Below are 26,222 nucleotides of genomic sequence, written 5' to 3'. Positions count from 1 at the left end.
TAACCACTTAATATAGTATTAAGTAGTGGACACAATGAACTACAATGATTTCTAAGAGCTTTTGTTCGTTTCCTGCGAGCCAAGGTCAGCGACCCGCGCCTCTCGCTCCGAGAGACGTCAGGTGCTCTAGGCGCTACACTTGGCTCTACCAATCTACCGATTTCAAGTAGTTCCAGCCATTTGACCTTTGTTTACATTTACGAAAATGTACTGTTACAATATTTGATCGGAATTAATTGGAATTCTTTCAGTAGAGGCTTATTATACTTAAATGATAAAAAAATGAAATAGATTTACAATTTTTAAGTTTTATTATGTTTTCCATGTTCTGAACTCTATGTTCAGGAGTGTAGAGTGAGAGCGCGGTCGGCGAGCGCGTGAGTGTAGCTGGAGTGTAGAGTGGGAGCGGGCCGTATGTAAAGCGGCTCGGAAAATCCATAACGGGCCGCGGAAAACCCTTTTAATATACGGCACGTAAATAAGCCCCGGCGGGCGGGCGGCGCGCGGGGGCGGGGGCGGGCCGCCATTGGCCGGCGCGGGCCCGCCCCCGCGCGCGCCTGAAAAAAACCTCGGAAAAAAGCGGCAAGCGCGCGGCAGTGCCTCACGGACGCGCTCGGTGGGCGGACGTCGCTCGCGATAGAGAGACGGCGCGACCCACGACCGGCGGCCGCGGCCGCGCCATGCCCGCGCTGGCCCTGCGCGACCAGCCGCTCGACTGCTCCATGCGCCTGCGCGAGCCGCCAGCCTGGCCGCCGCGCGCCCGCGACCACCACGGTCAGTGCCCGGCGCCCGGCGCGCGCCCAGCGCTAGGCCTATTGTGTGCCCGACTGTGCAGTGCTGTTTTGGTTTCTATTTCCATATCTGTTCATGTCTTTGCGTACCTAACGATGCGACGAGCGAGTGAGTAGAGTTTTCCTTATTTTCCACGTTCTCTTTGTCCGACGTCACCCCGCAGTTCGCACCGATGCAAACGTAAACGACTTAACTCCTTGACCCCTGTGAAATACGACGGTCTTAAACGTCGACGGGCAGTTTACCCTTCGATAATATTCCGTTCGCAACCCCTTACCTTCTGTTGACACACTGATATGTCAACAAGTCGCGAGTCGCGGCAGGTCGAAGGGTCGCGAGGTCTCCGCCGAGCGTCTCGTGCGCCGCTCCGCGCCGCTCCGCGCCGCGCCGGGCGGCACGCGCTGCGCTTCCGATAGGGTTAGCAGGTGACTGCACGCATGTGCTCATTTTTTTGGCATGTTGAGAAGGTTAAAAGTGAAATCAAGGGATTATTTTATTACATGCTATCTCAAAATCCATTGCTGGTTTTATGAGTTTAATTTCTGTAAATTCTTCCTTGAGATTTAATTATAAATTTGTTTTTGTACAATTAATAATAATTTATTTTACATCGGATTATACCTAAGCTGTTAAAATTTTAGTTCAGTCAAAAAAATTCTCTCTTTTGCTTTTGTCCCTAAATCTAATTTTGCTTACAAGTAGCCAATCGTTGACCCCAATGTAATTTCGCATAGCGGCGCGGCGCAGGTCATTCAATTTGTCTAATAAGATGAGGCGAGAGTGTGATGGACTCACATCTGATAACATCGTCCCCTGGCTCTCCCCGGCCGCGGCCCTCGCCCGCACTGTGAGCTTACTCTTACTTGCTAAATAGATACAATACTCCACGAGTGCTATTTACCTAGACGAATATATTTACATTAGATTACAAAACGTTTCTCATTTAACAATCATTTTCTCCACTTGCTTTCAATGTGCTGAAATTATTTGTTGCCAATATTATAAAGACGAAAGATTTGTTTGTTTGTAAACTCTGAAACTACCAAACCGATTTTAATAATTCTTCACCATTAGACAGCTTTTTTATTCAACTCTATAATATGGTCATAACAAATTTCGCCCGCGCGAAGCGAGGCGAGTCAGATGGTTAGGTAGGTAACTATAAAATATTACTTGCCAAGAAAATCTGTCATCATGTTTTGCGGTTACAGAAATCCATACCTACCTAAATAAGCACTTATATACCGGAGACACGAGTAGCTAGGTATGTGGGATATAAATTAAATTAATTTTAATATAGCTCAATCCTATAACTTTTTATAAATTCCTTTACTCACCTATACCTACCTCTTTTAAGTGGGTACAAATAGGTACGAAGGTTCTAATAGAAAATGATAATAATATAACTTTTTATTCAATAAATACCTAGGGTTAGTGGCTCGGATGATACGTAGGTAGGTATATATATATTCTCATTATTTTTAACCGAGATTTTTTTTGTTATGATTTTTTGTCTGAAAGTGTCAAAAAAACGCCAATGCTAAACCTTATCAACTTCATAGTTACTTATTAATGACTTAAGTATTATTTTAGATTCATTACCTACTTCTTTCTTTGATTTTAATTTTATTTTCCACTGAGAACACATAGTAATATATAATTTACGATATTAGTGACTCCATCGTTACTTCTAAACAATAGCGCGTAACGAGATTATCAAAACACCATCAAATTATGGTAAAATGGCGCGCTCCGACACCAGACACTAGCTTCTAATGACCTATGATTATTCCCACAGTTAACTTGGAGTATCGTCAATCATTATACAATTGCATTATAATAGTAATATAGCTATTCATTTTGTATTAATCTCTGTTTGACTTGCCATTATCTTTGTATGCTTTGAATTTGGCAATTTTGGGAAATAAACAAATTACATAGGTTATCTATTCTTTTTCCTCTAAGTATAAATTGTTTAATTTTTAAAGATTCTGCTTGAAAGAGGCTGATATAAGTAATAGTATCACCTATTTATTTCGACGACCTACCTGGCGCAATGGTCAGCGCTGTGGTCTTATTAGTGGGAGGTCACGGGTTTGATTCCCAGCAGGGGTTTGGAAATATAATTTCTAAATCACTGGTCCGGCCTGGCCGGAGGCTTCGGCCGAGGCTAGTTACCATCATACCAGCAAAGCCGTGCCGCCAAACGATTAAGCGTTTCGGTACGATACCGTGTAGAAAGAAACCAAACGGTTTAGGAAAAACTGCCATACCCCTTCCAGGTTAGCCCACTTCCATCTTAGACTGCATTATCACTTACCACCAGGTGAGATTGAACTCAAGTGCTAACGTGTCTCGGAATAAATTAAAAAAAAATTGTGATTTAAGACCAGTAAATGAATTAAGTTCAGTTGCTTAACAGGTTGTTAAAGCTACGTTATGGTTACCGTTTTAGACAATCAATAAAAATACATTGTACTACTCAGCATTGATACCTCCATAATTGATCTGGCTGACTGAGTTTTGTACTGACTTACGGATTTAGTAAACTTTTTGCCCAAAGTGAGCAAACTCTTGGACTTATGCGATCTATTTTGCTTTAATAACAATCACATTTTAATAACAGTAACCGTAACGTAAATTTAACCACCTGACATGTAACTGGAGTTTAGGCCGCGACCTGTAAATAACCTGTAAGTTTTACTCACGTAAGTAGCTTACGTAATTAATTGACAACAAATTAACTAAGGTAAATGACACTTATAAGAGTAGGTATAACATTCGTTGTCGTGAGGTATAATTGCAGCCTTAAACTATATCTAAAACAGCTAGAACTACTGAGATTTAAGCCTTGATAAAATGTACCTAGGTCTAAAAATAGCAACTTTGACAGCTGTCTAGTTAGCTATAGGTAGATCCAAGTATCTATGCTATGATTTAGTGACCCTCGCTAAACTATTTCGATTATGTAACGTTAGATAGTAGGTAACAATGTATTGTTTCAATGTGATACTTTTGTCAGAAATACTCTTTAATAATTATTAGGAAAAAAAAGTAAAAACAAGAATTTCATTTGTTTGAAAGCAGTTCAATGGTTGTATAAGAATAAAGGCACATTTTGATTTTCCCTAAGTAAATTGTATCCAAATTTTATATTTTTAATACAGCTGTAAAAATGCGAATGCGTTATTTTGGTGAAAATTACTTAAGTATATGAAACAGACAATTTTCAACGCTTTTAGTACCTACTTACCTACTTAGTAATATTTTTTGCTTGTTCTGAGCATTAATGTGCCTAATTAGTGCAAAAATTTATGGAAGTTAGATTTATTTTGAATTGCGATGTACACCGGCGTACATATTTCTTGGTTATTTTTAAGTTATTCAACAGTTTGAGTGCACCCAGTAATGTTGATAGAGGCCGACTAATTAGTAGTGAGTTGTCTTCGCGGGAAACTCATCCATATCAACAATGGCATCGATTCTGATGTCTTCCTCTAAACTGTAAGAGTACCTATTTGCAACATTTTCTTTCTACCTAATGCTAAAAAATGTCGGAAAATATTTTTTTAATTAAAGACTAACTTTTAGTGCTAAGTACTTTAACTTCAAATACTAAGTATGTTCAACATTGGCACCTATGATGTCACGAGATATTTTGACGGTTTTAAATTAAATTAAGTTTTTTCTGTCTTTTCTTATTAAGTAGGTATATTTGTAGGAAAAATGCAAATATGTACTCCCAAAAGTTGCCATCAGAATCAGTATGTATAATGTTAATTTTGAAACACTATTATCGCCGTAATCGGCCGGGTACTTCTGATAACGCAATTAACGTCCGATGCCTAAACTGATCGTGTTTATTTTGACATTATAGATTTTACACGCGATTAGTTTGTTCGTATGGTTTCGTCCGCGTCGGCCCAATTCCTAATTTCACTAAGCCGCTTAATTGAGCGTGTAACAAATCGCATCAAAATGTGCTTACACCAATGCTATCGCCTTACACCTACTGGATTATGATCATCTTGTACTCGGTAATTAAACTAACACCCACTTTCAGACACGCTATTCATGTCCATTGCAGAATTGACCAAAATATGGTTTATCAACATTATTTAATTAATAAATGTTGTTTGCAATAATAAATACCTATGACTCGGTGATAACGAATTTTCAAGAGCTTTTTATTGATTAATTCGTACCTATGTTACGTTGTAATTCCCTCGAAATTGGTAACTCATGTTTTGGCTACTTCCAACTGTCCAAAGTTGAAGTTGTGTAGACATGTCGTGTTGTTCGGACTTCGGATGGCAGTATATACCTACTGCGTTTTTCACTCTCATTCATTTATTTTCCCATTAAACTAATAATTATGGTACTTGGATGAAATAACCGAATTCATCCAAGTTATGGTACCATTGAGAGTCTCTGATGATGCAGATGGGAGGCGGGCGATGCAACTCACTAATGGCATACGTTTTATGATAGAATACTTAGTCGTGTTTGGACTTATAATTATAATATTTTGTTTGACGATTAAGTTTCAATCCTTTAAAACTAATAGACAGGTAGGTACACTAAAAGAAAGTTTAGTTAAAAAGGTTTTTTTTTTAACTTAGTACTTAATGACATTTTATTTGATAGGTTTGATTTAATACTTTTAAATGGGTTAAGGAAGGGGTTAAGGAATTTACAATTCTTGTTTTTAACAAAAATTGTAAATTCTTTTATAATAAAATGAAATATAGTATTATATTTTAATGAATAAATGATAACTTCAATATAACCGTAGTAGGTATTCAGTTTAGCTAAATGACACAATATTAAATAAAAATCACGGTAATTAATTAATCACTGGCGTTAAAATAACTGTAATCTTGATAAAACATAATTTTGTTCTATATTATATTGAGTGGTATTTTGTACAACAGATAATTTAAGATAAATGGACTCATTCACGATAGTTGAAAGACTTGTTTCAATATGTAGATTTTTCGGCTATCGGTTTTAATTTATTTTTATTAAGATTTCATTTTCTTGCTCTACTGTAGAATGATTCTGCGATTTCTTTCATCTGTTAGCTTTATTATTTGAGTAGGTACATAATTTGTATTTTAATTAAAAGTATAGTTTTTACCGCACAATTCAAGTATTTGCATGCAAGAAAACTTCTTGAAAACGGTTACGCTACGGTATGAAAAAATAAGATTACCTATCTACTAGTTTTGCGAAAAGAAAGTAGACCTATTATTATAATTCCGATCATGCGTTGTTAATGCAAATAATAATTACATACGCTTAAAATATGCACATTTTGAGTAGCTGCTAGTGCAAGTGCGAAACTGCAAATGTGTATTAGGTGTTTAGGTTTAGCAGTTATAAGCTAGTGACTAGTGGTTAAGGTGCCGGCGCTGCTCCGGAGGTCGGGGGTTCGATCCCGGACACGTACCTCTACGTTTTCGGAGTTATGTGGCTTTTAAGCAAATAAAAGAAAACATGCATATCTGAGAGTTCTTCATAAAGTTCTCAAGGTGTGTGAAGTCTGCCAATTCGCACTTGGCTAGTTTGGTGGACTACGGCTAATAAATACTATGCTTCTTCATCTGAGAAGAGTCCCTTATTCGGTAGGAGCTGACGATGGGTGGATTATATTATTTAAGTAAATATTTAGTCCTTAATTTAATACCCGTGTATTTCTAAATACATATTATTATAAGTATGTATCTAGGTATTTGTAAAAAAATCTATTCCCATACTTAACTTTTAATAAAATATCATTAAAATAGTGTGCAGTTAGGTATACGGATGGGAAATTCCTAATTTATAGAACAATTGCAATAATCATAGCATATTATGTAGACTTGTAGCGTCATCATCATCACCATCACCACCTGTCTTACGTCAGTAGCTGGGTACTTACTTACAGGTAGCCGTTTTACTATTTCAGTTAAGAGCTTAGCATTAGAATGCTATTTTGGTTCATTAATTTTAATTGCGTAAACTTTTTTAAACTGAACTGCTCTGGGAGTGTTAATTTGGCAGTTTAAATCACTTAAATATTCTTTTATTGGCGCTTGGGAAACACTTCACTCGGAAGAAAGCGCTTAATAATTTTACTTACGATATAAGCTGTAACTAAGTGTAAAACATGTTGCTTTTATGTAGAGACGCTTCCAAACTGTTTGAATTGATTTTATTTTTATTTTTAATTAGATACAAGTGAGGTCTTGGCTGCGATGTTACTTTAGGAATTATCAAGGAGATTTGAAAAATATTTTCAGTGGTCCAACTTTAGAATTTTTTAGGTCCGGCTTTTACTGTGTGTTGTTCAACAAAATTATCAAGTAGATACATTATTAAGTTCACCAAATCATCAGATTGTCATATTCCAATAGCCTGACTACTGCTAAAATCTAAGCGTTAACCGTTAAAATGTAACAGTTAACCGTAGCCAAAACTGCAAGCAGGTACTCATGTAGAGCGTAAAGTCACCCCGCTGTGTGTTTGTCGCGCACACGTGGCAAGTGACAACAGCTCGTGAGATGATCTTGTGAACAATGGCGCGCTGCGTGCAGCTAAAACGTGGCTAACTGCGAAACGCACTAATCTACGCCGTTCCCTCAAACATACGGTGTTCCCGTTCTACGGTGCGAGCCCGACACGGACTAGACCGCTTCGTCGTTTACAAAAGTGTCGATGTCACATCACTGTCACTTGTCACAGTCTTCGAAAGTTCGTTAAACTGAGATCGTAGCCCCATCTGCTACTCGTATACTCATGTTGCTTATGTTGTGTTGTGTTGTGTTGTGTTCACTACAACGATGAATAATAAGTATGTAATAACTAACTGACTGATTCCGTGACTTAGATTAGATTTTTGAAAGATCCTGTTAGAATTCCTCAAAATCTAATCTTATCTAAGATAGGGTGATAGAGCATGGTCTTCTCTACAAAGTGTTGTCAAAGACTGAAAATCAAGCTTGCGTGGCTTAGCAGCATTCGAATAGGCGCCCGCGATTTGCGCGGCTCCTAATTCACACTCCCACACCAATTACCGCTTTCCTTCGCTTTTGGAATAACTCCCGACTGATTACATTACCATACTCATTGTAGCTACTTGCTTCATTAAAATACCGGCCTCGATTCACATTACATCGGTATTCGTAATCTTTATTGCGCCCGTAAAGCGTTTTATGCGCTGTTCCGCACATATCGTTACACTCGTATCGTGGCGGAACTCAAATTAGTTATTTATTATAAACAAACGCAATTTATGCAACGAGCGGTCTTAACTTCAGTGACCGGCGATATAATTAAATGTTTTGTCTAAAAGTTCGACGGTTAATGTTTGTTACTCCATATTACCTGCTTAATATACCTACGAGTGGCAACATAACTACTTACTTGATTTGAACGTCTTAGTTCAAAGTGCAAAACAATATCTAACTAAAATATACTTATGTACTGTCTTCTTTGCAAAAGACTTCAACGCGTTTCAACAAATATTTTATCACTAGCTGATGCCCACGACTTCGTTCGCGTGAATATAGGTTTCTCAAAAATCCCGTGGGAACTCATTGATTTTCCGGGACAAGAAGTAGCCTATGTGTTAATCCTAGGTCTACTTCCATTTTAAACAGCCAAATCTGTTCAGTAGTTTTTGCGTGAAAGAGTAACAAACATCCATACATACAAACTTTCACATTTATAATATGTATTAGTAGGATTTGTCTAATTATGCCTCAGATTTGTTTACTAATCAGATTTTGATATGTAGTTTTATCTAATCTAACACTTTATTTATCTAATCAAAAATTAATGAAGTAAAATTCGAGCTACTAAAACTTACTAGCAGTAGGTATATCCTAAGTTAGCTAGAGGTAGGTAGGTATGTTTAATCTTGTAAATGGCACACTACCACAATGACAAAAGCATTTCATGTTTGAAAACAGAATTTTGTCGTCAGTTTCGATATTTTATATTTTTGTAATGAAATAATTACTTCTTAACTGTCTACCTTCAGACCGGTTTACATGAGTCACGCACTTTTTGTTCAGTTGACATTTACATGTGTTTTTATTGAAGCAATAACGGTACCATGGTACTACTACATACTGTACAGGTGATAATTTTAGATGAGGCAGTCTTGTGAATTGTAATAGACACAATATCTATTAGACATATATTTTTACCTGATAGTATGGAATGCCCTTCCGGCTTCCGATTTCTCCTCCACTCATAGCACCAAGAGTGTCAGGTCAAGAGTACCTAAATAGACAATCTGGCTCCATCTTAGACACACCATCACTAAAACTAAAAAAAAATGATGATAGTCTGGTGAAGCAATTTGCATAGAAGATGCCTATATTTTGCTATTCACTATAAATATTTCGGATAGAGTGATTAGAAAACGTATCTCTTATGTTCTAGAAATCTTGTCTCTGTTTAAATAAAATTGTCTTGAGCATGTTTAATAAATTTAGAGTTGTGAATGATGAAATCGGCGCAGTTGTGTATTTGTGAGCCCCCCACAGGATGCATCACTTGCCGCCACCTACACCCGAGCTTTATCTCATACGTTAACTACGTAGATGATCCACACATAACTCTCGTTCGACGGCAGTTTATTAATCCAGTTAAACATTTAAATGGCTATCATTTTGAACCCTGTCTGTGGCATCGTAGCTCCTAAACTAATGAACCGATTTTAATTTGGTTTTTTTTGTTTGAAAGGTGGCTCGATCGAGAGTGTTCTTAGCTATAATCCAAGAAAATCGGTTCAGCCGTTTGAAAGTTATCAGCTCTTTTCTAGTTACTGTAACTTGTCGGGGGTGTTATAAATTTTTTTAATTTACACTTGTCTGTTTAGTTGTCATTTTACGTATTTTACAGTTTACCTACTTACTATATGGTCACGGTACCTATTTCTATAACACTGAATTGTCAGATAATTGTGATTTTTACCACAGTCTAAATAAACCAGTAAAGTAACCAATAAAGAACAGTCTCGACAGAGCAATCAAACGAAATAGGGGAGGACAATGCAAACTGCAAACATCGATTTTATTAATCGTTGGGGCAAGTATGGTGACAACTCTATCAAAACTAGGAAAATACAAAATTTTATCGGTCTATTTCGGTTTGACCCAGATCGGATCCTTGTAGACTAGTTTTATTCTAAATTGGAATAATTTCGCTACTGGATCAAGTATAAGAGGATCACTAAGTAGCTATCTATACCTAGTTAATATCATAGAATCGTATGAACCGAGTTCGTCGCTGGTTCATCACAACAATTTTCATCTATAAAAACTGAAGTCTGTCTAGACTAAGTTTAGGTAAGTAGGTATATAAGTACTTCTTCTATCTGTGAAAGTTTCACCTCAAACGACCCAGTATTTATAGTGTGATGTGGGCACAAAAATGAACTTACAAACTATTACAATTTAATAATTAATACATTTGCTTTTGCAATTCATGTACAATCCTTCTTACCTCTTCATATTCTTGCAAACATATAAAGAAGTATTGAATTAAAAATATACAGTAAAAGGTATTTAGTCTAAGTAATGCTCGTGTTAACTGTTTACATAGTTGCAACCTGTCAGTCAGTCAGTGCGTGCGGCCACGCAACTCACTCATACCTAACGCCGTCCGTACACGATCCAGTATACCGGCCAAGTTCACAGCGGACTTGAAGCGGTGTCCAGTAGGTAGGCTTGACGGTGTATCGGTGGTGTGGCTGTCAATTCAAACCCACTTCAAAACCCACCTGTTCAGTTTGTGGTTCAAACCCCACTCACTCCTGGCACAAGCTTTACGCTTAATTGTTGGGGAAAAGGGGAGTATTAGTCATGATTAGCAGGTTAGTATTAGACGTGGCTTCAAGCCCGCTGCAACTTGACGGCGAACTTGATCGTGTGAGGCCAGCGTAACGTTTACGCAGTTCATGTTAATTCATATTCGATTGAAATCTTTCCTTTCATACTTCATACATGTTCACTTGATCCAAATTTGATAATTAACTAATTGTTGATTGATTAATTACTCAAGATTGCATAGATTTCTTTATTGCTAGCTGATGCTCGCGACTTTGTCCGCAGCGATTTAGATTTATTAACGATCCCAAAACTAAAATTTGTATTTTTGGAAGTGATCGAATAAAAACGTCTACTTCATCGGCCCAGAAATCTTGGAAAAATGTGCAATGAAACGCTACGCATTTTTATTTCATTTGAATTCTCTTCCTTTTTCGGAGGCGTCTAAAAACTGTCGGCATAGTTCCGACTAACTATCGGTAAGTACCGGGCATGACGTCTCCAATGTTGCCGCGCAATTAGTCGCTTCGTGAAGTATCAAAGGCGCACGCTCGCCGACGTTTTTGTCGCCGCCCGCTGCGCAGGAGTCTGCTGCCGCGGTCGCGCACTCCCGATAAGGTAAAATCTCAAGCGACGCCGGTCCCTCCAATCACTTAGTTTTCCTTATACTGGTACGAATTAGAATACCAGAGACACGGGTCCGAGCTCCACGCATCTGCATGCCTTATTTACACCGCCTTTCGACCGGCGCAGGTCAACGACTCCACCTCGTCAGTTCCTAGCTCCACGTTAACACAAGTACGTTTTACCTACTTCACTCTCGTCTTACTTACGACCTCTTCAAGTTTTCTAAGTTTGAAAAACATAGATTTTAAATTTTTTTTCATGGTTTATACTTAAGTGGTTGTCTACTAGAAAAATTTCACAAACCAGGTATCCAAACAAGTGTAAATTAAAAATTTATAACACCCCCGACGATCCAAAGTATTTGAGTTTTCCAAATAAATAATTATGTATTTAGGCAATGTCCATCTTGACAGCTTGACATTTCTCTATTGACATAATATTATGAACCTAACGGTTATCTAACCTTCTTTTCTACAAGAAAACTAGAAAAGAGCTGATAACTCTTAAACGGCTGAACCAATTTTTTTAGATTATAGCTAAGAACACTCTCGATCAAGCCACCTTTCAAACAAAAAAAAGTAAATTAAAATCGGTTCATTCGTTTAGGCGCTACGATGCCACAGACAGATACACAGATACACAGATACACAGACACACAGATACACAGATACACACGCCAAACTTATAACACCCCTCTTTTTGGGTCGGGGGTTAAAAATAATATTAGCCTCACAAATCGGTTTCAGATGTAGCCAAATTTTCTTCAAAGTACCTAATTCACAAGTCATCATCGTCATTAACAACCCGTCCCAGCCCACTATTGAGCACATGCCACCTTCCAGAATGAGACGGGTTTTTCCATAATCACGCCACCACTTGGCCAGCCAAGTCGGAAGATCTCACATACCTGTATTTTGTTGTATTTAAGAACATCATGGAAAAGTTTCAGGCATGTAGGTTTCCTCATGATGTTTGTAAGTGATACTTAATTGCAACGCACATAGCTATGAAAAGTGAGAGGTGCGTGCTCGAGATCGAACCCCGGACTTGCCGAGTAGGAGGCCAACGCCTCAACCACTAGGCCATCAGGTCGCTGCAAGGAGGGACGCGAGGTGCGCGCGGAGGACAGCGTCCGGGAATATTGAACTTGTTCCCTTTACGAGCCATCGATTTTCGTATATAGGGCGAATGTTGCGAGGTTGTGAGCTTGTTACGTGTGAAGGTCTGCCCCGGGGGCGGGGGGTGCCGGGGGTGGCGGCGCGGGGAGGGGGTGAGACGCAATTAACCACCCGCGGTCAATCACCCCGCTCGCGCCTCTCAGACGATAACAGTAGTTTTTGCAGCTGTACGTACCTACCACAGCTCTTTCACGATCTTGCTGATTCAAGAAATTAGCTATCGAGTCATCGCGCAGCCGAACATTCAACTTGTAATATTCACTAACATCATCATTATCATAAACCGACAGGATTGTTTCCGCGGTTTTTGCAATCCTACCTTTCTAGCGAATATAGATTAGGTAATTTACATGGATAAATAGAAACCTATCGCTGAGTTGGAACGTTTATGGTGGTGTTATAATTATAAGAATCTATAGTTACTAGGTACTTCAATAATAATAACAATCATTACAGATACTAGGTATATCATTATAATAGTTATAATATCCACTTTCTGCATACATAATATATCGCTGTATTTAAATATAAACAATTCTCTCTTTTTGCAAAAAAACACCTTAAGGGGACTCGTCACAATAAACAATTTATATTATCCGACGTTTTGAATAAAACGCCTCGGTTTTCATTATTTTCAATGTAAAGTGATAACATTTTATAGTTTCGCGTCGAGCTATCTCTGGCAGGAATCGTGCAACAGTGTATGTGGCCTGCTTCACGTTAACACTATAAATATAATTTCAGGGAAATAAATAATCCCACTGTGAACAATCGCCTTAAGTAGACAGTCGATTTACTGCGATTAGTTACGACGGATTTGCAGCTATATGCATGTATAGCGAAAGAGCTGGCGGGGCGTTGGCCAGAGACGCTTGATCGACTTGAAACTTTGTAGAGTTCTCAGGACTACGTAACTAGCTAATTATATAAATAGCCCTAATAGCTATATGATACATAATTTATCTATACTAATAAATAAAATTGGAGTGTCTGTCTGTAATTTCGAAATAACTACCTCATATTAAGCTCATATGGTTATTTGAACGATACCATAACTGAATCACACGTTTTTAAAATTTTTGTCTGTCTGTCTGTCTGTCTATCTGTCTGTCTGTCTGTCTGTCTGTCTGTCTGTCTGTTTGAAAAGGCTAATCTTTGGAACGGCTGAACCGATTTTGACGGGACTTTCACAGGCAAGTAGAGGATTGACCAGGGCGTAAAATAGGCTACTTTTTTAACCGACTTTTAAAAAGGGAGTTGTGTTTTTCTACCTATGTACACCGAAACCTCCGAGATTTCTGAACCGATTTGCGTCATTTCTTTTTTAATCGATAGAGGAACTTTGCGACATTGTTTCATAAAAAATTTGGAGTCCAACTCCTCAATCCTGATGCTGCAGGGAATCTGACCAATCCACGCGGGCGAAGCTGCGGGCATCAGCTAGTATTAAATATAGGGCAACCAAAAGGTTTTTCTTGTTAGATACACAGACTTGAGTTATTAAGTAACTATACCTATCAATAGCACATAATAAACTAGGTGCTGTGCAGTTTCAACTTTGTGTTAGTCTTTTCCATTTAAAATTTTAAAATGTAATAACTTGCGACTTCGCCGCGGTTAGCAGGTAACGCCCAGTTTCCCAGGCTCAGAGCATTCTGGATTCTGAGCATGGTTTCATGCTTCAAACTGCTAGCTTTCGTGAAGCACATGTTCAAGGTTTCGTACGAGCTCTCGAGCCGATACTTTCAAATGGAGCATTAAGTAAGTTTTTATGCAGCAGAAAGCCGTTATATTATGCAAGTGCTAATATTATTAATACATGAGCGACAACAATGCGCGCGGCGATGGCCCGCGCTTAGCCGCTTCTCACAGCTATTTGTAATTCGTAATGTTTTTGACGGACGGATTAGCATTTATGGTAATCCCGCGCATGCGCCGACGACGCTCGCATCAACAACGCCCGTGAGAGCGCACTCCAAACCACCTCCTAATGGGAATATTATTCAGGTATAAGTGCAGTGCAGTGTCAACTGTCAGGCGAACAGTTTTAAACCAACTCATATTTGGCAGTCGAGGCTTCTGGATTAAATACGGATGGGAAATTCACATGAACGCGTGATATAATTTGTTAGTTATAAAAGTTGTCAAAAGCAGCCAATTTGTAAACGTGTAAGTACCTACTTAAAACCTTTTTTACACCTTTACGGTGAATTGGTATCACACATGTATCGCGTACCTATCTACCTAAGTACGTATGCGCAGTTGTTTTCTACTATGCATCCTCAACAAAGTCAAGCGGTACTTTACGCCGGAACAGCTTCTTAGCCTGTACCAAGCTCAAGTTTGATCGTGCTTGGAGTACTGCAGCCATTTATGGGATGGCTCTGCCAATTACCGGCTTGAAGCATTGGATTCGGTGGATCGCTGGGCTAGAAAACTCGTTGGTGACGAAGCACTGATGAATGCTAAAGTCCAAAGTTTGGAACTTCGGTGCAAAGTTGCCAGTCTATCGGTATTCTACAGGATATATTTCGGAGAGTATGCACAAGATCTCTTTGCCCTGGTTCCTCATCGTACTGCCAGACATCATCAAGGTCTGCATCCGTACGTAGTCGAAATTGCTCGAACACGTACGAAGCGATTTGCTTCCTCGTTTCTAATCCGAACCACTAGGATATGGAACGCCCTCCCGGCATCAGTTTTCCCTTCCACCTATAATATGGGTACCTTGAAGTCAAGAATGAATAGGCAACTTCTAGACAAGCCCGCTCCATCTCCACTTGCTAGCGGGTCTGATTGCAGCCAAGCGCTAGTCTATACATATAATTAAAAAAAAATGCATACCTAAGTACTTTTGTATGTCTGTGGAAAGTCTTTTAATCCAACTTTTCGGAGTTTGAGCATTTTAAGCAATTAATTAATAGACTTGCTTTAAGGGTCAAGGAAAATATCCCGAGGAAATCTGCATACCTGAGAGTTCTTGTGAATATATTCTCAAAGGTGAACCGGCAATGGGTTAGTGATGGTAATTTACACAGGCCCTTAAAAGATCGGTGCAAAGCTCGGTATAACAAAATCAGTGAAACGGTTAAAGTGTCTGATTGATTTCACCGCTCGTGACAGAGCAGCGTTACGCATATTATTCACATTTGGTAGCTGCGTAGGATCGTGCGGATTATCCAGCATTAGCATATCGTGGAGCTAATGAGACGCGGGCATGCGTGCGCTCTCTAGCTCTCTACGCGCTCACGCGGCGCGCCGGTGCCCGGTGCCGCCGCCCTCACCCACACATTACATGACAACTCACTGACACTGCAGTTCAGCGAATCCATTACACTCTAATAATGTTGTTCAAAGAAGCAAAATACTGTGCTAATCCAGGATATTGTCTATCTCCATTCTAAATTACAGTCAAATCCGTCTAGTAGTTTAGTAGTATTAGTACATAATGCATGTTTATTATATTACTAGCTGTTGCCCGCGACTTCGTTCGCATGGATGTAGGTTTTTTAAAATACCCGTGGGAACTCTTTGATTTTCCGGGATAAAAAGTAGCCTATGTGCTAATCCAGGGTATAATCTATCTCCATTCTAAATTTCAGCCCAATCCGTCCAGTAGTTTTCGCGTGAAGGAGTAACAAACACACACACACACACACACACACACACTTACAAACTTTCTCCTTATAATATTAGTGTGACAATATGTTATTACTATAACCCACCACCCTCTGTCCATCAAGTCTCCTCAGTTGTAGGTAATCTTATTTGGAATAAAACGCTCTTTATCGATAAGACAGCCTTATTGTAACTATACTTACTGGTTTTCTTTTTGTAATTTGTGCTTTATCTTTTTTTGCTATGCAATAGGTAATGTATCCATATATATACGTAAATACATACCTATTGTATATTTTTACTCTTCTCTGCTCTTTGCACCGGACCTTGCACTGTCGAGTGTGGACAAAGTTATAGTATACGAGTACTTAGCTAAAATGTATCAAACTATATACATATTTGACAGATCCCGGCCCTGCACTCCCCTGGCATCACTGACTGCTGTGTAAATACTTCTTAACCGACTAGAAAATGATTTATGCAAAACTGTATTGTTCAGGTACATTAACTTCGTGGTGTTCAGTCTGCGCAGATAATCGCGGATCACAGTAGATACTTGAGATTTTGTTATAACGTTTCTTTATGACGTTATGGTTAAAATGTACCTATGAGTATGCCTAATTGCCGACTAAATACGAAGAACTACTAAGACGAAAGAATTTTTAACACTCAAACAGCCTAGTATTGAAAACATCAAAAGTAGCTGCCTTAAAACTTAGGTTGAATATGTATAAGTAATACCAATCAGGATAGATCGTTGCCCATCAGAGCTTATGTAATCCCGCCTCGCCGACATAGTAGTGCTCGGCAATCGGTTAACTCGTCTGTTTGCACAGGTCGGGGGCCCGCGCGGAATACCAAGTCAATCAGGCACTCGTGCGAGGCCTCCGCTCTCTGCTAACGACGGCTTGTCGTGTTTAACCATTTTACATTCGAGTGGCGATCGTCGATGACCGCTGTTAGCTTTGCGCCACACGAGGGCGAGGATTGCCGGCGAGTCCCCCGGGGCCCGGGGGCAGGGAGGCCATATCTCAGCGGCTCCTGCGGCCTGAGCGATGTCTCGAGCCTTTGAGGTCCGTTTACACCGAACCGAACGGTGGCAAAGTCGTAAACAGCCCTAATAACACAAAACTTTAATGAAAATTATATTGCGATAAAATCCAATGATAATCGACTATCTCGCAGAGAGCGTAGCGTGGGAAGGCTTGCCACTGGTACACAGGTGGACACTGGACAGACTCAATTAAAAGATTCGCAGGAAGCCGTTGGACAAAAGACCTGCAGTGGTGGTCTATCGGTTGACAATGATGATAATATATTGATCATTGCATACTGTACAGAATACAGATCATTATGATTGTAGAACTTGACTAGATTTGATGATAAATCCGTGCTTTTTAAAAGCCTTATTATTATTATGTTCGTAATATAGCCTATCAAAAATATTATACCTAATTTGGAATATTTCATTTGACTTCGTACTCACACATCAGTGCTTGATCTTTTATAAACTACTAGCTAGTTTAATTTCTTAAAAATCCCGTGGGAACTCTTTGATTTTCCGGGATAAAAAGTAGCCTAAGTTTCTCTCTAAGTTTTTAGTTATACCTAACTCTGCAAAAAATCATGCATCCACTCATGCAAAAAATCACATGGAACCGTTTCTCCGTTGTGACGTGATTGAAGGACAAATAAACAAACACCCATTTATAATCATGGGTTGTGTTAATCAGATAGTTTCAACGCCAGCCAAGTCCCCCGCACTGCTCGCCTCTGTGTAAACCGTTTATTTCCCTATCGTTTGAAGCGATGCTATCTTTGGGCGCGATTCCGCCGGAATGAGTTTCTTCTCGAGCTGCGATTACTTATTCCTTTGAAGTCGCAACAATTCTATTAGGTATATTGTCGGGCGGCCGCCCCTCGGGTTTTTAGTTTACTTTAAACGGAATGCGCGCGGAACGCAGGAATGTCCCCGTTCCATCGAGGCTCAAACGCGACAATCCGATCCGGGCTTTCTTTTCAAATGGGGTGAGATTTGAAGACTTAGTAAATAGGGCTTTATAAACATTTAATTTCGTTTGTTATTAACTAAATACTCACATAAATGATGATAAACTGATGTCGACTCGTTGCGTCAGTTTCTTTGCGCTACTGTTCAACTTTTTGCCTATTTATTGAATATGGGGTGTTAGTACCCGTATTGAATGTCCTAGCTAGCCGTGCTAACGCAGTGGTTGCAGATGTCCGCCTCCCGTTTGGATTGTTTGAGATTGACACGAACCTATGACTTTTCGGAACAGAATAAACATATCACAACAGTATAGATAATATACATTATTAGTACCTAGTTGCGTCAATTACTTTTACAAAAGTGGGTACAAATTGGCATTTACCTACAGGACTTTGTACGCGTATGTTTCATATCTCTATGTAATTGTATTGCTACGCTATTCGTTTAAATTAATTTACACAAGACAGAAGCGTTACTGGAACGCTTGAAGGGTATGCTATGAACGTTATAACGATGTCCCGTTATCGCGGGGGTAAGGGTCGACGGTATCGCTGACACTTGTCCTGCAGCCACCTGTGTCTCGCCGCAGTCTAATTGTTCATTCATAACTACCTACACGACAAACACCGACCAAGCGTGGAGCTTGCTTTAACATAGAAACGTTCCGCACATAATAATATTATCATTCTCAATTAGCCAACTGTCCTACCCTTAAAATGTAAAATAGTCTAATTTTTAAGGCATTTATTTTTGAATGAAAAGTAAATACTATTCAAATGTGAACACCTATGTAGTAGGTACATACTTACCTATAATATCAACTCACAATTAATAGAGTAGGTAGGCATAATAGAGAAAATAGAGAAAAGAGAAGGAAAGGAAAACCACATTGTGTATCTTTTTTTTTATAAAAGAATATTAGCCATGCTAATCATGACTAATACTCCCCTTTCCCCCCCAATTACGTTTACGCTTGTGCCAGGAGCACAAGCGTAAACGCTTACAACAATAGTGCAACGGGAGGGATTTGAACTGCCGACCTTTCGGAATTCAGTCCGCTCCTCAAGGCTTGAGCTATCGAGGCTTATTTATTAGGCTTTTTCTGACTTATGTACATATTATAAATACTTATGTATCAAACCTGTTAGGAAACGTTACATCAAGCGTCCCGACTACTATACAATAATGTAGACCGTACGTCCAGTTCGGTTCTTCATATACCTAAGTAGGTACCTACCTACTTAGTTACCATTCTAAACATTTTATTAGAATATCTCTAGGTAATTAAGTTTTATATTAGTTTGAGCAACGATAAAATAAAATAAGCAATTAAATCTTTGGAATTTGTTTCGGATAATTTTAATACCATCGATAGGTATCCTACATACTTACATTTTAGATATAAAAAAGCCTTTGTTTTCTCTATCTAAAAAACTCTATCTCTAAGGTTGACATTACTTTGACTTGCTCAGACTGAGACAGAGACTGAGAAATAACCACAGAATAATATAATAGTAGTATAACGTGGCCACGACATACAGTTAAATGAATGATATGTAGGTATTTGCCTAAGCATTAAAACCTCGTTAATTGGGCCCGGCTGATGAGTCCGCACATTACTACACTAATTATTTTAATTATATTTAAATTACCATATTATTATATTCATCATAATGCGTGTCACAAACTCTGTTAAATATTTTTTCGAAATGAGTTTTCAAAAATAGTTTCAAATAATATTTTGACAGATTCGACATTTTGACAGTTTTATACTGGAAATTTGACAAAACACCAACATTATTCCTCAGAAAAATACCTAGAAAATACCTACCTGTTCGGCTATTGAAAAATAGGCCCTGAGTAAAATAAAAAAATAAGTTTCATAGAATTAATTAAGTACCTACTAAGTAATACCTACGTGAATAGTTTCAAATTAATCTCCTATATCTACTAGTAGTCTACAGTGTCTGTCTGTCTGCTACCTTTCTATAGCCAAATTCGGTACTGAGATAAGTAGCTTGTAACTCGGGAAGGAATAGGTACCTATACCTATGCTGTTTTTTTGTTACGGAAAATCAAAGAGTTCCCACGCGATTCTTAAAACCCTAAATCCACGTGGACGAAGTTGTAGATATCAACTATTTGATACAGGGATAGCTTGCAGCCTGGAGACGGACACAGGTTACCTGCATGCTACCGGAAAACCGCATGGGATTTGTCAAAGTAGGCAGGTACCTACACTTTTTGACAATCAATTGTGAATTTGTAACATAATGATGAATGGCGTATACGCAAAATTAAAACCGAAGCAGCGGAGTTCCAAACGCGCCCAGGTCTGAGAAGAGCCAAACAATACCTACATGCCAACTACAAACTCTACCTATAAAACCTAAACTCACGATGACAAAGTCGCGGGCATCTTTTTGTTAATTCATTTACATGAAGATAATTAGGAGGCATGTAATTAAACTAATATTATTTCTGTAAAAAAAACATTAGCGCGTGTAACCTTTAACGCGGTCCAAGTCACACTCGACGTTGTGGCAGATCATGTTATGTTAAATTATATGTTAAACTTCAAAAATAAAAATAAGACACGTCAAAATTTTGTATCAGTTTTGAAAATGAGTCGTACTAAGTACATAATGGTACTAGACGAGTTTCTGACCCATCTGAAATGGTCAAAACAAGATTCGAGATTTTTTTTAATTCGATATGTATAGACAAGCGCTTGACCGCAATCACACCTGATGGAATGTGATGAGGTGGCTTACGATGGGACGCGTTTACCTAGAAGATGCCTATTCCCTTTGTTTTAAAGATACTCGGATTGTAATTGGTAGGAAACACAGATAGCGGAAGAGTATTCCAAACCTTAACTATGCGTAATGCGTATGGGGAATGCTGCAAAACGTTTCGTGCGTGTAGATGGAATTTCGACGACATAAGGATGGAAACTATGTCGCTCCTGAAGCAGTTTTCCTTCGATATATCGTTGTGTTACATTATACCGACCATTTCAGTGTAGCCATACAACCCGAACGGCCCTCTATTGTTCCTAATCTGCTCGCCAAATATAAATCTCGAGCTTGTATACAGTTGCTACTCCTTATCAATGAGTTCTGAGCGTCAGCAACGCGGTCACGTGGAACAAACATTTTCCAAAATCACGTACTTAGGCTTCGCTGTAATTTCCCGCGTCGCGTTATAATTAAACGTTTCGCTAAACGTGTGAAAGTGACATTTCCAACCGACTTTGAAGCAAAAAGTAAAAGTCAAATGACAGCCTATAGAATATAAACGTAGCATTGCAATATTTTTTATTGAACCAATTAAAAGTAGTGCTACTTCAAAGTATTCTTAGAAAAATATTGTACGGCTTTGTAACTTCTAAATTTGTATTTGCGCTAGGTGGCTAGGTGCTGGCGCAGGCGCAGTGATCAATGACGGTGTAACTGCTTGCGATTCATCCGGCAGTTTGAGGCGCATGTTGTTACAAGTAGCCTAATTTGTTGATGAGCCCAAACATTTAAATAACGGTTGAGTTCGAATGGGCTTCTTCTCAGACCAGAGCGTGTTTGGACCCCCATCGTTGCAGTTTTAAGTCGAAAATATGTAACAAGCGCTTTTGATTCGTCAAAAGAACCTACCACTGCTGGTTCAGAATGCCATCTTTACCAAGAAGAATCAGCTAGGAACTAAGTATGTATATGTATTTTTATTGCCGCTATAACAACAAATAATAAAAATTTCGAAAGGGCCGTTATGAAAATTAAAAAAGTGCTATTTGTTGTACGATGGTCCGGAACCCTTCGCGTGCGAGTCCAACTCGCTCTTGGCCTTCTTCTATATTATAATATAATGTATGGAGATGTGGCAACTATATTCGGGCCTATCTGTCCAAATTAGCGCATAGAGATTGTAACATTTTTGAGATTGTAACGTCTGTAACGAGTTACAGTTCTGCGGAAATGGTTCGTAAAATCTCTTAGCAAACTGATTTAGTGTTATTTTCACCTTTCAACTAAAACAAATTCAATAATCACAATCGAACATCCACATTGAACCCATGCAAATAGCAGCGATGCCAATAAAAAGTAGGCAGGCAGTATAACAATGTCGGTTGAGCAACCACTTCCCATCCGCGGTGTAATGTGGATATCTCTAAATCTCCGACATCACAAGCGCACGCGAGCGATGTCGCCCGCAAAAAATAGTCGACGCGGAGGCGACCACGCCGCCACCCTGTCGGGACGAGGTCTCTAATGTCGTCGCAGTCCATGTATGCATGTATGTATGTATATATGTTTGTATCCAGATTCCGTGTGTTCCTACTGCAACTGGGCTGATTTTGATAAACGAGGTGTCAATGATGCGATGTAAAGGTCCGGGTGACATAAGCTATACTTTATACGAAAAAAATTCACCTAACTGATGTTACCTCAAAAATGCATGCAGTTCGTTTTATACATGAACGAATTTGTGCTGAGGCCTCCACTTGCCACCTTACATTTTTTATCAACGAGAGAGATAGGTATATTCTTACAAAATCAACTATTGATAATCAAAAAATTGTACAATCCATTTATTTTAGGTAATTAGGTAGGTTTGAATACATGCTTTGACTTTGAGTTTAATGAGGCGCCTAATGGTGAATACTATTATTATTATTATTATTGCCTGGCAATTGACATTACCATGTTCATTGAAGTTGTACTAGCCAGGAAGAGAAGCGAAAGGCGTGCTAACGAAGAACTGAAGAAAAGATGTGATGTGACGATGCTTTTCTTGCCGCAGGTTACATTTTAATTAATTCATGCTCATAATGTGAGAGTGACAGCGAATTGGACATGATAATACTCATCATATTGTAATTTACTAACTTTGATCTACCGCTACTGGACTTTTACTATCTAATATCATAAAAACTGGCGCGGCATCTGTTGTCTGCCAGTCTAATCTAAGTGTTCCATTTGTACGTAAAGTTTATTACGTATATTACACATTTAATCAATAGTAAATTATAAATACCGAGCGATGTTCTTGATACAGAAAGTACGATACTGAGGCCCGCGTGGCCACCCTACCGGCGAGTGACTTGCGCGTCGTCGCTTACCGTTTCGACATCGCTGTTGTAACTCTTTTAATGAATTTGCATCATCGGGGCCGCTCTGCGCTTTACTATATTAATTAATTATTATTCGCCATTAAGCCTTCGTCGGCCGCTATTCACTTTATCATCTTAATACCCGTTTAATTGATTCGGACGTGTCTTACGGCCGTGCCATACCCTTTGTGTAGATTTTGGTTTGATTCGATAGCGAGATCGATAAATTACGAGTGTGTTCAAGCGTGAGCTATATTCGGAGAAGTTATATTGAAATGAAATAACTAGAAGAAACACAATCGATAAATTCATAAATCTTAATCATTAATTAGGTGATGCGGGCGATCTAGGGTCGTCTTTTTATCTCTAACAAAAGAGTTAAAAAAAACTTATTTCTTTTTATAGAAAAGATATACATATAGTTTATACCTCAAACCTACCAATTCCATTGATAAGTATTAAATGTGCATAACAGTCATGTTAACGAGGCATGTCTTTACAGATTTTATTGTAGCGGATGGGACCTTATTCGGAAAACATGGACAAAGTCGTGGAAAATTTTAAGCTATTTTTCGGGGTATACACTCACTAAAGGCGGGCCGGGATCCGCCAAAAATACTATCGTTTGGTATACCTAATTATATTTTATATTCCAGCGGATGCGCTACTCAGTGATCAACACCGAATGATAGCCACCGAGCTCATTTATTTTGACATTGGTCGACTCTACATTGCTGCTATTAAAATATTTTTGTCGAAAACCTTCAATGGATTAAAAGTACCTAAATGTCAAATGAGCTCGGCGGCTGTTATTCAGTGTTAGATACTCGTTTAGCAAATCAGTAGGCTGGTCACTTTTATATATTTATATTTCGGAAATTAAAACCAACGCAGCACACGGCACGGGAGGACGAAGTGTGGCACACGGCACACGGCACGCGGCCGGCGGCGGCACGGCGCTGTGTGCCGCGTCTAATGACAGTGTGTTGTTGCAGTGTCGGCGCGCGGTGACGTCAGCGGCTACTTCAACACTCAGATGGTGCTCGACCTGAACGGTAAGTGGCCAGGGACCATCTCCCGCCTCCCGCCTCCCGCACACCAATCAATCGATTACAATTCATTTTAGTATCCCCACATTTGCCATGCAATGGCGTGCAAATATTTTACGTAGGCACCTAATATTAAACACAAACTGTACTACATAGTCGAGAATAATTTGAATATCGCGGCGGACCCTAATTACCTAATTAGGTTTTTGTGGGAGCCTGCGAGCCGCTCGCCGCTTCCTGCTCGCGTCGTCTACGACACACAGACGTGCGCGACCACCAAATCTCTCATAATAAACTATGTAATTCTACACTATACCTACCTGCTATCTTGCTATCTTCCCAAATCATCAATTTTCTAATTTGATATCTACTATCTACCTTTTTTTTTAGTTTAGTTATGTGCTTTATTTAAAATTGTAACTTGTACGATACCTTACCAGCCTTTGTAGAGTTCAAAATGTTGACCTCAATTTGTGTTTTTTATCACATTCAATGACCTTAATATATCTATCATTGTTATCTGCTTGGGGCTTCTATATTTTTAACCGACTTCTGTGAATATATTTTGTGTACCTATAGGTATGTATATGAACAAAAACTTTGACTTTGAGTAGTCTTGCTTGAATCGGTCAAAAATAACATTTCCTTAAATAGGTGGGTAGCCACGTTTAGCGCAGTCGTTTCCGCGTTCGGCTGTACGTTGTGAGGTAAAAACTGTAGCGCCTAATCGAATTATTGTGCTCCGTTAGAGCGGTGGCCGCAAAAAAGGCCTAGTTTAAAGTTTCCTGCGTTATTGTGAGATCACTCCGCCAGCCTCCGCCGCGAGCTGCGTGCTACTACCCGCTGCCCCTCGCCCCTCGCACCGCGCCCCGCGCCACACAAAACGACGACATAATCAAATTAATACAAATTTCCAGCGGATCTTTTTGTCGCGCCGCGCGGCGACACCGAGACATTTCTAATTTTCGTCTAAGCGTGTTTTTTGCTCACGTTAATTACGGGATGAATGGAGCGGCGGGGCGAGCTGGGCGCGCGGGGCGCGCGGGGGGCGCGCGTGCTTCACGGAACAGCGGCGGCGTGCGACCGACTCCTCGACGAAACACGGTACACTCCTCACTCAACACCTATTCCAAGTCTCGTCTCGACCGACATACGTCCTCTCGTGGACGAAGGCCTCTCGCAAGGCTCTACGGATCATAGTCCCATGCCGTTTGTGTCCTGCATGTCGACGGTACGCTAGCACTACTGGCTAGTTCCAATTCGATATTCAATGATCTTACAATAATATAACATCATTGTCGATATTGGAATCCGCCAACAGTATTAAAATCAACCGTTAAAGTTTGAAAATGCAAAATTTACGATAAACCGTTATTTGTAGAAATAATGTGTTAGGTGGTCTCCGAGGCACGCGCACGTACCTAAACATCACCAACTTCTCAACTCTGGGCTACTACGAGTAGAAATTTCTTTACAGAAAACCTCTTTTTTGGACCCACCTGGACCTAGAGACCGGGACCTGCGGTCCGCCATTAGCTCGCCACCAGACAACCAGAGACTTATCAATCATACTCATATGTCAATAGACATTGCCAATATACTTACCAGTTACCACCTACTTATTTCAAAAGACAATCTATGACTACAGTGCAGTCTCTAATTATATTATTTATCACACTTCACACTAATATTATAAAGGCGAAAGTTTGTATGTGTGTGAATGTTTGTTACTCCTTCACGCGAAAACTACTGGACGGATTGGGCTGAAATTTAGAATGGAGATAGATTATACCCTGGATTAGCACATAGGCTACTTTTATCCCGGAAAATCAAAGAGTTCCCACGGGAATTTTAAAAAACCTACATCCACATGAACGACGTCGCGGGCATCAGCTAGTCCAAAATATTGTTAAACCACACCCCGGTCATGCAGCGTGGTTCGGCAACATAATTATTATTTGCAAAGCCGCGCCATTCGGAGCGCTGCGCGCCGCAAAAACGCCGCGGCCGCTCCCACGC

The 26,222-nt window shown here is 39.5% G+C and overlaps 1 protein-coding gene across 1 annotated transcript in view; it reads left to right on the top strand.

The window, feature by feature from the left end:
• The first annotated feature begins 610 nt into the window (after nucleotides 1-610).
• Nucleotides 611-26,222, top strand: part of LOC123869410 (POU domain, class 2, transcription factor 3-like) — a 93,448-nt gene continuing 67,836 nt past the window's right edge. The window contains exons 1-2 of the mRNA XM_045912313.1: nucleotides 611-774; nucleotides 24,150-24,209. Of these exons, the coding sequence (XP_045768269.1) occupies nucleotides 681-774; nucleotides 24,150-24,209 (154 nt within the window). The 5' untranslated portion in view covers nucleotides 611-680. The remainder of the gene's footprint in view (nucleotides 775-24,149; nucleotides 24,210-26,222) is intronic.

The sequence above is a fragment of the Maniola jurtina genome, chromosome 11 (genome assembly GCF_905333055.1).
Source record: "Maniola jurtina chromosome 11, ilManJurt1.1, whole genome shotgun sequence".
NCBI classification, from domain to species: domain Eukaryota; kingdom Metazoa; phylum Arthropoda; class Insecta; order Lepidoptera; family Nymphalidae; genus Maniola; species Maniola jurtina.
Note: the sequence above shows the minus strand (reverse complement) of the source record. Positions and strands in the feature narration are given on the sequence as shown.